Source organism: Chiloscyllium punctatum, chromosome 10, assembly GCF_047496795.1.
Source record: "Chiloscyllium punctatum isolate Juve2018m chromosome 10, sChiPun1.3, whole genome shotgun sequence".
NCBI classification, from domain to species: Eukaryota; Metazoa; Chordata; class Chondrichthyes; order Orectolobiformes; family Hemiscylliidae; genus Chiloscyllium; species Chiloscyllium punctatum.
In genome coordinates this window covers 98493173-98509155 of record NC_092748.1, presented here as the reverse complement: position 1 = coordinate 98509155, position 15983 = coordinate 98493173, and the positions used below count along the sequence as shown (strand labels likewise).

The following is a 15983-nucleotide window of genomic DNA, read 5'->3' as shown; positions in this document are numbered from 1 at the left end:
CCGAAGGGCCTGTTTCCACACTGTAAGTAATCTAATCTAAATATTGTATGTACCACATAGCGTAAAGTTGGAGTTGTATTTTGGTGAGGGAAACAGGGCTGAGAATCTGTATGATAATTTTTTTTCTGGTAGATGATTTGTATTGATTCATAGGACATTGGCATTTTTGGTTTGGCCAGAAATCTTCAGAAAGTGAGCTGCCTCCATGAGTTGCCACAACCTGTATTTATAGGTACACTCACAATGATTTTTGGAAGAGAGCTCCAGGGTTTTCACCCAGTGACTGTGAAGGAATGGCTGTTTAGTTCTATGCTAATATGCTGTGTGCCACGATGGGAAACTTGTAAGTGGTGGTGTTCCCATGTGTCTGTTGCCCTTGTCCTTCAGAGATAGCAAAGGTTGTGGGTTTATAATGTGTGTCTAGGAAATCCTGTTGAGTTTCTGCGGTGCATCTCATAGATGGTACACACCGCTGCTACTTGGCATCAGTTATGAAGTGAGTGACTGTTGAAGGGAGTGGGTGGGATTTCAGCCATAATACAGGCTGCTTAGTCCTGGATGGTACTGAGCTTCTTTACTTTTGTTGGAACTGTGCTCATCCCCATGGCAAATGGGGAATATTACACCTTGTAAACATCAGATACTGCTGGTGTGATGCACAACACCTTTGGACTATAGCATCTAAATATGGATAAAACTGGTATTTATATGGACCACAATCATAGAGTCTTAGAGATGTACAGCATGAAAACAGACCCTTTGGTCCAACTTGTTGATGCTGACCAGATATCCTAACGTGATTGCCAGTGCTTGGCCCATATCCCTCTATACCCTTCCCATTCATATACCCATCCAGATGCCTTTTAAATGTTTTAATTGTACCAGCTTCCACGACTTCCCCTGGCAGGTCTTTCCATGCATGCACCACCTTCTGCGTGAAAAACTTGCTCCTCATGTCCCTTTTAAATTTTTCCCCTCTCACCCTAAACCTATGCCCTCTAGTTCTGGACTCCGCCAGATTGCCCAATAGTCAGCGGGAAATTAGGAAACAAATTTTTAAGGAGATCTCAGTTATCTGTAAAAATAATAGGGTGGTTATGGGAGGGGATTTTAACTTTCCAAACATAGACCGGGACTGTCATAAATATTTTGGGATAAGAATGTACAATTGTTTTGATAGAGCTTGAGCATCCAGTGATATAATTTGAGAATCATTCATGTGCATGGAAAAGAGAATGTCATCACGGCTGCTGCACATGTCAGTGACTATGAGATTTTTAAGAATCATTGCTGTGTAACACTATGTATAATTAATGCTAAATTGCAATTATTTTTAGTATTCATTAGACTCAGTGATAACATGGCTTTTAATGAATAATAAAGATGCCTCTTTAAGATTCATTTTCATTCTTTTTTTGGGAAATCTGTGATGTAAACTGTGGGCTTTATATGTATAATTTTAATCTTATGAGTTGGGAGTTTGGATTTCTCAATTTTTTTGAATTTGTAGTATTGGATTTTTATGTGTCAGAAATTCAGTAATTAATTTGTAAGCATTTTGGTAGCCATGGTGATTTCCTTGAAAAGGTTTTTCAATCCTGAGTGAATTTGTGCACTGCAATGGCCTTTTATTCATGTGAAGTGTTTTGTGATGACCCATAAAGGTAACTAGTGGAATCTCAAGGTTGTTGGAGAGTTCTGGAATTTTTTATTATGTTTAAGAGAATGCCATGGCTGGGAAAGGAAGAACTTTAGTTTTGACTTTTCAGTTGGGGATTCCTGTGAAATCCTTGAAATAGGATAGAACATAGAACATTACAGCACAGTACAGGCCCTTTGGCCCTCATGTTATGTCAACCTGTGAAACCAATCTGAAGCCTACACTATTCCATTATCATCCATATGTTTATCCAAGGACAATTTAAATATCCTTAAAGCTGGCGACAGTGCATTCCACATCCTTACTACTCTCTGAGTAAAGAACCTACCTCTGAAATCTGTCCTTTATCTATCACCCCTCAATTTAAAGCTATGTCCCCTCTGCTAGTCATCACCATCTGAGGAAAAAGGCTCTCACTGTCCACCCTATCTAATCCTCTGATCATCTTGTGTGTCTCTATTAAGTCACCTCTTAATCTTCTCTCTAATGAAAACTGCCTCAAATCCTTCGACCTCTCTTCATAAGACCTTCTCTCCATACCAGGCAACGTCCTAGTAAATCTCCTCTGCACCCTTTCCAATGCTGTAAGCAATACTCCAACTGCTGCCACACTAGAGTTCTGTATAGCTGCAACATGACCTCATGGCTCTGAAACTCAATCCCTCTACCAATAAAAGCGAACACACCGTATGCCTTCTTAACAACCCTATCAACCTGGGTGGCAACTTTCAGGGATCTGTGCACATGGACACCGAGATCTCTCTGCTCATCCACACTACCAAGAATCTTACTGTTAGCCCAGTACTCTGTATTGCTGGTACTCCTTCAATAGTGAATCACCTCACACTTTTCTGCATTAAACTTCATTTGCCACCTCTCAGCCCAGCTCTGCAACTTATCTATGTCCCTCTGTAACCTGCAACATCCTTCTGTACCACCACAACTCCAGTGACCTTAGTGTCATCTGCAAATTTACTAACCCATCCTTCTACACCCTCATCCAGGTCATTTATAAAAATGACAAATAGCAGTGGCCCCACACCTGATCCTTGCAGTACAACACTAGTAACTGATGGCCATGCAGAAAAGCATCCTGGAGATGGTAAGGATGCACAATGAACCAGGTTACCTTGGCGTGAAAACTTGGCTGCAGATCAGAAATGTTAAGACAAAATCCTGAGAGGTCACTCACATCTAAATATATTGACACTCAGATATGTGACTGCTCCATAAGGAAGATATCTGCAGTTCTAATCTAAAAGTTCAAGTCATAGTGATTTGAACTGACCAAGGTATTAGGTACAGAAATTCTAGTGTGAGTATTGTACAAGTAGATATTGTGTCTCAGGTGTGTTTTGGGAATTGTACAAAAGCTGTTTTGCTTCTTTGGGATAGATGCAATATATTTTTACTGTGAGTTTAAAAACTTTAATTAGATAGCCTGGATTATCCTATTTTATCTGTCTTCCTTTTGTAATAAACCTCTGTTTTATTGTTAAAGCAAAGGCTGCAGCTTCACTGGTGTTGCATGCTGGAAATCAAGCCCCATTATTCTTGGAGCCAACTCAAAAGTTAATGATTTTGTAAAGTATACAGCCTTCCATATTTACTTGTCTTTTCGATCCAGGTTGACAGAAAGCGAAGACCAGGTTTCTGAACTGACAAGAATTACTATTTTTACAAATAAATGGATCCTAGCTACAGCTAAATAATAATGAACTGTTGGTGTATAATTTCATCAATTAAAGCTCTAATTCCTGTATAAACCCCTTATATAGGCTTAGCCAGAAAAAGAAAAGTATTATTGGCAGAGGGAAAAACTGGGCAAGCAGTTCAGCGATCCCTATTCAAAGGGTTTACTGAGATGCTTCTTGTGCTAATCAGAACCCTGCTTCTCAATTTCCTTCTTTGGGCACTTCCATTTGTTTGCAGGAGACAAAGATCATTAATAAAACCCTGTCAATTATTACATAAAAATCATAGCTTTAAGGAATTGCTGATGGGAAAATAAATTTGTTCTCCTCCAGTTTGTAGCATATTTTTCTGCAGAGAACAGAGACAGCTTCTAATCTTTGGATATCTGATGTCGTCTTCTTTCTTATTAAACACCTTCAAGGTGTTGTGCTACCTGGAAGCCAATCTTAGCCTCCTCCATTGCCACAATAAATCAAACCGCAAATTGGAGGAGCAACTCCTCATCTTTCACCTGGGCAGCCTGTAGCCCAGAGGACTCAACATTGAGTTCCCCAATTTGAAATAACCTCCCTTCCCATTCCCCAACTCCCTTTCCAGCCCTTTCATTCCTCCCAGCCACCAACTGGATTCATTCCTCCCATTGACTAACCAGGTCGTACCCTCTACCTGTCTTCACTTATCCCAGTTCACCACCCCCTTTATGTGCAGCTCCCCCTACACCAACCCCCAGTTCTGAAGAAGGGTTACACCCAAAAAGTTGACTTCTCCATCTCCTGATGCTGCCTGGCTTGCTGTGTTCTTCCAGCCTCCTGATTTTCTATATTACATCGTTGTCGGCAGGCCTTTTCCATCAATAACTGGTCACTATCCACAGATCAGCCAGCAACTTGTTCCAACAGAATCTCCATTTATACACAGTTATTGGTGCCAGACCATCTGCAAACCATCTCCCCCCGTTTGAACTAGCATCTGTAAAACAGTATTTATAATGAGTGTCACATTACCTGCTTGCAAAAAACTGCTGTAATCTGTCAGCAAACATTGGTCTTTAATACAGCTATTTTCCATGTCAGTCCACAATTAAAAATGAGTTGAAAGAGTGACATGGTCTTTAGAGTTTATTTTATAAAACAATTTCTGTTTTACTATTAAAACAGAATTTGCAGCATTACATATTTTTGTTTCAGTGAGAGATCACTTTGTTTTTAAACTAAAACAAATAACATCATGATCTATCAAACCAGGTTCCAAACTGGGATCTGCCTTGTCTGGTAATTAAATCAGCTGGGATCTTAGCACTAGCAGCTTTAGCTGTCTTTACTACATTTGAAAGCAAACACTTCAGAAGTGTCTGGAATTCTGATACTTATGAGTATCGATGGACCACGCAATTATTTATATTCCCCTGTTTCCAAGTAATAAGCCTGCCATAGCCACCAAGGAGAAGAAAATCTAATGCCAGTGCAAACCAAGTAGATGTTTGAAGGCCACATAGTAGTGGAAGGTGATTTTATTTTCACTTGTGAAATATGGGTGCCATTGGCTGGAACAATTTTTATTACCCTTTCCTAACTGCCTTTGAGAAGGTGGTGGTGAGCTGCTTTCTTGAACTGCTGCAGTCCACATGCTGTAAGTTGACCCACAATGCCCTTAGGGAGGGAATTCCAGGATTTCACCCCGTGACAGTGAAGGATCAGCAATGTATTTCCAAGTCAGGGATGTTAGTGGCTTGGAGAGGAACTTGGAGATGATGGTGTTCCCATGTAACAGCTGCCCTTGTCCTTCCAGGTGGAAGCGGTCATGGGTTTGGAAGGTTCTGTCTAAGGATCTTTGGTAAATCCCTGCAATGCATCTTGTAGATGTATACACTGCTGCTACTGTGCAATGGTGGTGAGTGGGGAAATAGAGTGTTGGGAGAATGCATTAGGATGGAACCCTGATATCTTTCTCTGGTTGGACAGATCTCCTGAGGCCAATGACTGTCACCTGCAACCAGCAGCCATTGATTTCCACAGCATTTCTAAGCAGGTGATAGATTTTAATGGCTGAGACCTCTGCAGCAAATTGTGCCTGGAACTCATGTGGAAGGCTGCTATTGGAAGGTTTCTCCCTATTGTTGGATAAAATCCAGCCTATTATATCTACATCTTTTCTAAAATGTAATCCGGCAGCCCAGATATTTTGAAGATATGGTACTCAGTGGAGCAGGGCAGACTCAAATTGTGCATCTGGCTCATGCAGAATCCAGGAGGCAGCAGCAAAGGGTATTCTGGGAAATTGAACTACCAGGTGGGCAGTTTCACTGAGACTGGTGCCCTCCAACAAACCTAGAAATACCCAGGATTCCAGCTCATCTGCTCTTAATGGTTACCCTGGAAACATTTGAGCACTTAGAAACTGCTCTAATTTCTGGATAAGTATTGAACAGAACAACTGATTCCCTGCTGTTTAACACCATCACCACCTCCCCCCCTCCCCCCCGCCCCCCCAATTGCTCTGACACTCCCTGACCAGATCCAGCCCATCCCCAGCCTGACCTGACTCAACCCTTGCTGGAATCAATATCTTGCTCACATATTTTCTTTACTGTGTTTTGAAGCTTCTTTTCCCTCATTTTGTCATGGATGAACTTCCAAAATAAAAAAAAGGTGATCTTCTTGTCCTATAAACTACTCTTAAATTACATGGTCACCTGTAGCTACAATCAAATGAACCTCAACATGACATTGTTTGTCACATTTAACTAAAGTAGGTATGTTCTAAAGGGGGCATAGCTTTAAATTAAGGGGGGGTAGATATAGGACTGATGTTAGGGGTAGGTTCTTCACTCAGCGAGTCGCAAGTTCATGGAATGCCCTGCCAGTAGCAGTAGTGGACTCTCCCTCTTTATGGGTATTTAAGCGGGCATTGGATAGGTATATGGAGGATAGTGGGTTAGTGTAGGTTAGGTGGGCTTTGATCGGCGCAACATCGAGGGCCGAAGGGCCTGTATTGCGCTGTATTCTTCTATGTTCTATGTTCTTTCCGGCAGTGATGCTGGATAGTGTATGGAATGGCACTGTTGTCTCTAGCAGGTCAAAGTGCAGAGATAGTTTTCCTCTAGTGTTTCTAAAAGCAATTGTCTCAGTATTGTAATTATCTAGATATTTTCTAATCATCCTGTACAGAGATGTTAATACTTAGAGACAGATACAGTACCACTGTGCCACAAGAGTCCTCCTTATAATTGTTATCAATGGCTGCTGATTGGCTTGAGTGCTCAATGAATGCATTGTTTCTCAATTGCTGTTGTGCACATATCTTTCCCAGTTAATTCAGAAAATTGCAACAGACAGAAGTTTAACTGACTGAGCATAAACAATCTTCCATTTGTACAATCTGCCTGTTGCTTTTGGCCTGTGTGGAATTTGGCCTGTAAGATAAATGAGCTGGATTCCACTGCTCTGGAAGCTTGCATCGTGTTTTTGAAGTGATTTTCTAACATAACTACAGTATTAGACTCCATAATTGCAGTGCTGTCAGGTGGCATTTTCTTTCGGCAGAACTGTGTGCGGCATTTCAAAATGAAAAGTACCTTAGGCAGCTTCCAATGAAGGTATTTCCTGGTGCATTAAAAGATACACGGTTCAAGCAGATAGCCTCAATGGAAACACCATTTATTTATCCACAGGCATGTCTGCAGATAATTTGATTTTTGCTTGCTTTGAACCCAGTTGTAGAGAGCTTTTTGATGTGTAAAAATGCACAAGATTATTGACAAATATCAGGACATTTATGCTGTATGTCTGTTTCAAATGTCTTAAGTATCCTAAAATTGCTATGATATTTTATTTTTTGACTGCTGTGTCAGGTTTCTAAATGGCTTGCATTTGCTACCTCTTGCAGGAACTGCAACTGCATTGATAATAATTCCATGCCTGTCAGTATTCATTTCTTTTCAGATCACCCTGACATCTCCAATACTCTGAGCTGAATTTTAAGTTTATTTTTTCAGTATGTGCGATTTTGCATTGAGTTTTTTTGGAGTGATTCTTGCCATAAAGCCCAGTGATATTTCTTGCTATATCTTACCAAATGTGTCTCATTAATTATCTGCCCCACCCTGTGGCACCCTGACTTCTGATTCAGTCTGTGATTGGAGATGGGGGAGTGTTGGGGGGGAGGTGGGGGGGGGGAGCGGGGATGGTGGGGAGAGTCAGTGTGGGAGTTGGAGGGAAACTCAGTCCTTAAGGGTTCAGGGGTTGAGTGGTAAGGAAAGGAGTTTTCAATCAGGAGGATGGAGTGTGGTTTCTGGGGGGAGATTGTGCCCATCAGGGAGATAGTAACTATTGAGGGTCAGTTTTATAGTTATGAATTAGAGCACATTTTCTTGACTTTTCTAACTTTCCTTGACTAACCTCTCAAGCAAATAATTGTAAGTCAATACTTCAAAGTGTCCAACTGTAACTCAGTTGGTGACTTCATCGGTTGTTCCAGATGCCAGTGGAGGTTTCAACCTCCCCAACAATTCACCACTGTCAGTATATCATGACATCTGCATATTCTTAATATGTAACTCCAGTTCGTACCTCAGTAGCAACTATCTATCTAACAGAAGGTCTAGGTCATAATTTCTCAACAATTTGTCAACAATTGGTGCACCACAACAACTGTTGATGGGACTAGAGCTTTTGAGTTAAGGAGAGAGGCTGAATAGGCTGTTTTTTTTCCCTGGAGCATTGAACCCTGACGGGTGACCTTATTGGAATTTATCAAACCATGAGGGGCATGGATAATCTGAATAGCCAAGGTCTTATTCCCAGGGTGGGGGAGTCCAAAACTAGAGGACATGGGTTTAAGACAAGAGCAAAAAGATTTACAAAGGACCTGAGGGGTACCTATTTCACACAGGGTGGTGTGTGTATGGAACAAGCTGCCAGAGGAAGTGGTGCATGCAGGTTAATTACAATATTTAAAAAGGTGTCAGGTTGGGTACACGAATAGGAAGGGTTTAAGGGGTATGGGCCAAATGCTAACAAATGGGACCAGGTCATTTTGGGATCTCTGGTCGGCATGGATGAGTTTGACTGAAGGATCTGTTTCCATTATGTATGACTCTATCTTTAATCTGTTAACTTTTGGTCAGTATAGTATGAGGCTGTGGATAGGAAGCTAATAGAGAAGGATACGTTGCAAAGCAAAGTGTAGTGAATTGGTCTGATTAATCTGCTGGTCAGGCTTGGTAGACTAACAATTCTTTTCCTGCACTACAATTTTGGTCATTCTAATGTTGGTGAGTGAATGCACTATTGTACTAAATAATTGCGAAAGGTAGCTGTTATGTTTCTATACCTAATTTGGGTGTAAGTAGAGTTTGCTCAAGTAAGTGTGATCAATTGTCTAAAAATTACAGTAACTTCAAGGATTAGAGCAAATCCCTTAACGTTAACCAATTTGAAGCAAATTTTTATGGTCTGAATTTATATTATCACCTGTCAAACCCATTGCTGCAATCTCCAGATGATTTATAGTTTAAATGCAGTCTATTTGCATCACAGTTTCATCTTTTCAGAGAACATTAAGGGAATGCTGAAACTGGTTAAAAATAGTCAAGTACTTTATTCCTGGTGAGCAATTTATGAATACAAATTATATGAATCAGCAAAGCAATCTGTGATAGATCTATCAGTCAATGTAGCACTAGATTACAACATAACACAGTCAATGAAAACTTTATATTAAAAGGTACACTTGGTCTAGCCAGCCACTTACTGTGCTTCCAGCTTTCCTCTTTTAACAATCTTCTTAGTGCTAGAGCATTAGCATTGGAGTGAAAACAAACCCTCCAGATTTAGATTAGATTCCCTACAGTGTGGAAACACGCCCTTCATCCCAACAAGTCCACACCGACCCTCCGAAGAGTAACCCACCCAGACCCATTTCCCTCTGACTAATGCACCTAACACTGTGGACAATTTACCTCTCCTGCACATCTTTGGAATGTGGAAGGAAACCCGTGCAGTCACAGGGAGAATGTGCAAACCCCACACAGACAGTTGCCCAAGGCTGGAATTGAACCTGGGACCCTGGCACTGTGAGGCAGCAGTGCTAACCACTGAGCCACCGTGCCACCCCGCCACCCCAATTCCAGTGATTTGTGGTGGACAGTAATGGAGGCAACACATGTAAGAGGTGGAATAGGTCATTTGGCTATTCCAGCCTGCTGGACAAGTCAAGAAGACTATGGTTGGTTTTCTATCTCTACAACACCTTCCCACAGTATACCGTGTCTCTAAGTCCCCTTTGTATGCAAAAATCTACAGATTGCTGCCTTGGGAAAAGTTAGTGACTGAAAATTCACAGTCCTCTGAGATAGCCAATTCCAGTGATTCACAGAATATACGAGTTGGGACATCATGTTGAGGTTCTACAGGACATTGTTGAGGCCTCTTCTGGAGTACTGTGTGCAGTTTTGGTCACCCTATTATTGAAAGGCTATTATTACACTGGAGAGGGTTCAGAAAGATTTACCAGGATATTGCTAGGAATGAGCTTAAAAATGTGTTGCTGGAAAAGCGCAGCAGGTCAGGCAGCATCAAAGGAGAAGGAGAATCGACGTTTCGGGCATAAACCCTTCTTCAGGAATGGAATGCCAGGAATGGAAGTTTTGAGGTGTCAAAATAGACTTGAAAAACTGGGATGTTGTTCACTGGATTCTGGGAAGTTGAGGGGTGACCTTATTGAGGTTTATAAAATCTTGAGGGGCATAGACAAGGAGAATAGCAAGGGTCTTTTTGCTAGTTCGAAACTAGGGGTCATATTTTTAAGGTGAGAGGAGAAAGATCTATAAAAGACATGAGGGGCAACTTTTTTTACTCAGTTTATGTCTGAAATTAACTGCCAGAGAAAGCGATCAGAGAAAGGTACAGTTACAACATTTAAAAGAGATTTGGATAAGTTCATGAATAGGAAAGATTTGAAGGGCAGGTGGGATTAGTTTGGTTTGAAAACATGGTAGGTGTGGACTGGTTGGACCAAAGTATCTGTTTTCATGCTGTATAACTCTGAATGGAGAAATTTTTCTTCAGTCCACTCCTAAATGATGGATACTTTGTTCTGAAACTGTGGCTCTGTTTTCTAGATTCCCCACCAGAGCAAATGTTTGCCAGCATCAGCTGAGTTATGAAGGAACATTGGACCTGAAACATTAACTCTGATTTCAGTCCACAGATGCTGCTAGACATGCTGAGATTTTCCAGCATTTTCTGTTTTTGTTTCTGATTTCCAGCATCTGCAGTTCTTACAGTTTTACATCTTTCCTAAGGTCACTGGATCAAAGTTAGACACAGTACTGCAGATGGATCTGCACCAGAGCCCTGTTTATTCTGGTGCATTCCAGCACAATCTCACTAAAGGTGATGTCTAAGAGAGATACGGACAGTCAAGAGTAGACAGTATTCTCAATTTTTTGAAAAAAAAGTATAAATTGATGATTGATTAGACCTATAGAGAGAGAAGTTCAATTAACCTTTTAGGTATCAGATTTGAAAAATGAAAATAATTAATCTACTTAAGACAGGACAAAATAAAGGGAATGATAATGTTGTGAGGTCTTGATGAATATCAACAGGTAAAGTAGAGTCATGCACGTAACCCACAATTACAACACAACAACTAATGGAGTTAGCCGATAAAGCTTAGTTTCATGAGAAAGTTGAGAATCGGTAAACATTGCTAAATGCTGCAGACAATCTGATGCTCCTGTTTTCTTCTTTGTGCCCTTTCATGAGCCATAAAAGCTACACTAAATAATGACTATTCCTTGGTAACTTCAAATAAACTATATCTGTTTGTTTTCTCATTTTTCGTTCAATAGCTGAAGTACAGAGTGAAATTGAAAGAATCTTTGAATTGGCCAGAACTTTACAGTTGGTCGTTTTAGATGCGGACACCATTAATCATCCTGCCCAGCTCATCAAGACTTCCCTAGCACCAATCATTGTTCATGTCAAAGTTTCTTCTCCAAAGGTAAAATTAACTCTTCATACATTTATATAGCAAGTGTGAGTTTAAAATATTTAGATCTACCTTATATATTTTGCCTCCCTTAAGTGCAACAGCAATATTTTTTTAATTCTGCTTTTGCAGTTCCAAATCTAGTAAGTTTTGGATTCAGTGGAGATCATAGTGAAAACTATCCAGTGGCTCATGTTGTACTCAGCACAAAGGTAGATAGTTGTTGTTCAAAGTAATCACTGCAGGAGTTCCTCGGGCGAGTGACCTCAGCTAAACCATTTGCAGGTGCTTCGTCAATTACCTTTTTCCTATTGTAAGGTCAGAAGTAGAATGGTCACTGATTGCAAAATTCTCAGAACTCTTTGCAACTCATCAGATACTGAAACAGCTCATCTCTAACTACAGCAGGACCTGTACAACTTTCAGGTTTGGGCTGATAATTGGCAGCTAACATGTGTCTACACAAGTGCAAGTAAATAACCATCTCCAGCAAGACAAAATCTAACCAATTCCCCATGATATTCAATGACATTACCATCATTGCATTCCCCATTATAAACATCCTGGAGGTCACCATTGCATGCCAATTTTTGGTGATTCATGTACAAGGCCACCCTAATCCTTCTCTACTGCAGCATTCTGCAGTCTTTCTCCATTTCTACCTGTTAAAGTGGGTAGCCTCTCATTTTCCCACATTAAACTCAATGTTTTTGCTCACTCGCTTAAGTTATCTATATTCTTTTATCCTCCTTTTCACTTGTTTTCCTGCCGATTTTTGGATCATCAGCCAATTTGTCTATAATACTGTAAGTCCTTTAATCAAAATCATTAATGAAGATTGTAAACAGTCGAGACTCTTGCATTTATCCCTGTGGTACTTCACTCGGTCGCTGTTTGTCAGGTTAAAAATGACCCATTTATCCTAACTCTTGTTTCCTATTAGTCAGCCAATCCTCTATCCATTCTAATATATTACCTCCAACACTGAGTTCTCATCTTGTGTAGTAACCTTTTAGAAACATAAAAACATAGAAGAAGATAGGAGCAGGAGGAGGCCATTTGACTGTTCGAGCCTTCTCTGCCAATCAACATTCATAATTGTGGCTGATTGTCCAACTCAAAAGCCTGCTTTCTACCCATACCTTTCATCCAATTCACCCCAAGTGCTATATCTAGCAGTCCCTTGAATACATTCAATGTTTTGGCATCAACTACTTCCTGTGGTAATGAATCCCACAGATTCACCACTCTTTGGGCGAAGAAATATATCCTCATCTCCATTCTAAATGATCCACTCTGAATCCTCAGACTGTGATACCTGATTCTGGACACACACACCATCGCAAACATCCTCTCTGCATCTACCCTGTCTAGTCCTGTTAGAATTTTATAATCTATGAGATCCCTCCTCACTCGTCTGAACTTCAGTGAAAACAATCCTAAACTAGGCAATTTCTCCTCATAGATCAGTCCTGCCATCGCCAGACTCAGCCTGGTAAACCTTAGTTTGGTAAACCCTCACTGCACTCCCTCGAGAGTAAGAGCATCCTTCCTCAGAAGAGGAGACCAAAAATGCACACAATATTCTAGGTGTGGCCTCACCAACGCCCAGTATAACTGCAACAACACATCCCTGATCCTGTACTCAAAACCTTTTAGAGTCATAGAGATGTAGAGTGCAGAAACAGATTCTTCAGTCCAACTTGTCCATGCCAACCAGATATCCTAATCTAATCTAGTCCCATAACCCTCTAAACCCCTCCTATTCATATACCATCCAGATGCCTTTTAAATGTTGCAATTGTACCAGATTCCACAACTTCCTCTGGCAGCCATTCCATACACGCACCACGCTCTGCATGAAAGAATTGCCCCTTAGGTCTTCTTTTATATCTTTCCCCTCTCACCCTAAACATGTGTCTTCTAGTTCTGGACACCCCCACTCCAGGGAAAAGATTTTGTTAATTTATCCTATCCATGCCCCTCATGATTTTATAGACCTCTATGAGGTCACCCCACAGCCTTTGACGCTCCAGGGAAAACAGTCCCAGCCTATTCAGCCTCTCCCTATAGCTCAAATCCTCCAACCCTGGCAACATCCTTGTAAATGTTTTCTGAACACTTTCAAGTTTCACAACATCCTTCCAATAGGAAGGAGACCAGAATTGCATGCAATATTCCAACAGTCACCCTCTTGCAATGAAGGCCAACATACTATTTGCCTTCTTTACCGCCTGCTGCACCTGCATATCTACCTTCAGTGACTGGTGCATAAGAACACCCAGGTCCCACTGCACACCTCCCTCTCCCAATTTATAGCCATTTGGGTAGCAATCTGCCTTCTTGCTTTTGCTTGCAAAGTGAATAATCTCACATTTAAGCAAAATTATACTGCATCTACCATTGATTTACCCACTCACCCAACCTGTCTAGATAATGCTGAAGCATCTCTGTATGTCGTCACAGTTCACCCTCCCACCTAACTTGGTATCATGTGCAAACTTTGAGTTGGTCATTTTGCTCCCCCATCCAAATCATTAATAGATATTGTGATTAGCTGGAATCTTAGCACTGATCTCTGTGGCATCCCACCAGTTAATGCCTGACAATTTGAAAAGGACCCATTAATTCCTACTCCTTGTTTCCTCTCTGCCAACCAGTTTTCTATCCATTTCAATACATTTCCCCAATCCCATGTGCTTTAATCTTGCAATATAATCTCTTATGTAGGACTTTGTCAAATGCTTTCTGGTGATTTATCAAATATTGTTGGGAAACCTGAATATAGTATATCTACTGTTACATTCTCAAAGAATCTGTCAAACCTGATTTCCCTTTCACAAAATCATGGTGTCTCTGCCTTATTGTATCACGATTCTCAAAATGCTCTGCTACCATCATCTTAACAATGGTTTCTAGCATTTTCCCATTGATAACTGTTGGACAAATTTGTCTATACCTTACTACTTTCCATCCGCTCCTTTCTTGAACAGACGTGTCATATTTGTCATCTTGCAATCTGTTGGGATATTTCCAGAATCTAGGGAACATTATAAGGTTATAACAAATGCATGCCACTCCCTAGAAAACAGGTCAGTATTTAGTCCCATCCATTTTTCTTACCCTTTTCTCTGTAGAGATCATGATTGTTTTAAACTCCTCACTCACTGTTGCCTCCCTGTTTTTCTATTTTGTTAGGATGCTTTTTTTGTGTCTTCCACTATGGAGACAGATACAAAACACTTGTTTAAATTCTCTGTTATCTCCTTATTTCTCATTATTAATTCCCCAGTTTCACTTTGTGTTCACCTTCATTAGTCCATTCTTTTTAATAAACTTGCAGAAGCTTTTGCTATTGTTATGCTTGGTGAATTTTCTCTCTTATTCACTTACTCCTTTTGTTTTCATCACTCTTTCCTGGTTTGTAAAATTATACCAATCTTCAGGGCTACCCCTAATCTTTGTAGCATTGTACATGGTTTCTCCAAATTTGATGCCAGCTTTGTCCAACAGTTCCTCCTTGTATATTTGGTATACTGATATATATATATTTTAAAAAGCAGTTCCTTTACTTAACGGCTTTTTAAAAAATCTATCAAACAAAATAGTAAAGGAAAATATATTGGAAAAGTCCAAAATACTTTAACATGTCTAATTATCAGGGTCTGGATGTCAAATGTTCTTCTCTGGGAGATGTCTAGATTCTGAAACATTCATAATGGTTTAATTCAAATAAATGTCTTGCTGTGCCTCTTCTGAGAGCAATAAAGACTCAACCACATTTGATGTCCTTATTTGAGAGCCAGTGTACTGGAATGATATGCTGAATGACATTTCCCTGACACCAGAATAAAGGCTGATAACTCTTTGTTACTACTCCAAATGCTCCATCTAGCATTTAATGTGCAGTTGTACCCTGTCACTTAGTCGTCAGTGAGCACATCTCTTTACAGACTGATCTATCAGCACTGCAGCCTTTTGTTATAGTAGTAATTAATTGTGTCAAAAAATTATATACAAATCCATGTGTTACTATTTGCTCCCACCTAACAGGGAAAGAAACCCAAAATTGAGGGCTCTGATTCTGGTCCCCTGTGAGTCTCTCCATAAAACTGGAGCCCAGTGTTCGAGGTAGCATTCATAACTCCATCAATAAACATTTGCCCATTTAGGTACCTGCACCTCTGACTGCCATGATGTGATGGTGGAGTCAGTGGTTTCAGCCTGCCCTGGTGACATATTGGCCGGGCCACTCAACTGAGCATAACTAATTGATTGGTTCCCTTTGATTACCTGTTAACTGACCATAGCAACACGACGGTTGGAGGAAGAGTGCCTCATCTTCTGCCTAGGAATCCTCCAACCACAAGGGATGAACTCAGATTTCTCCAGTTTCCTCATTTCCCCTCCCCCCACCTTGTCTCAGTAAAATCCCTCAAACTCAGCACCGCCTTCCTAACCTGCAATCTTCTTCCTGACCTCTCCGCCCCCACCCTACTCCGGCCTATCACCCTCACCTTGACCTCCTTCCACCTATCGCATTTCCAATGCCCCTCCCCCAAGTCCCTCCTCCCTACCTTTTATCTTAGCCTGCTTGGCACACTTTCCTCATTCCTGAAGAAGGGCTTATGCC

At 40.8% G+C, this 15983-nt stretch overlaps 1 protein-coding gene across 5 annotated transcripts in view; it reads left to right on the top strand.

Annotated features, from left to right (window-relative positions):
- The window catches only part of cacnb4a (calcium channel, voltage-dependent, beta 4a subunit), a 354954-nt gene that overhangs the window by 307736 nt on the left and 31235 nt on the right, over positions 1-15983 (top strand). For all 5 annotated transcript variants that reach the window (XM_072579848.1, XM_072579847.1, XM_072579849.1 and 2 more), the window contains one exon: positions 11211-11362. In XM_072579848.1, coding sequence (XP_072435949.1) covers positions 11211-11362 — 152 coding nt within the window. The remainder of the gene's footprint in view (positions 1-11210; positions 11363-15983) is intronic.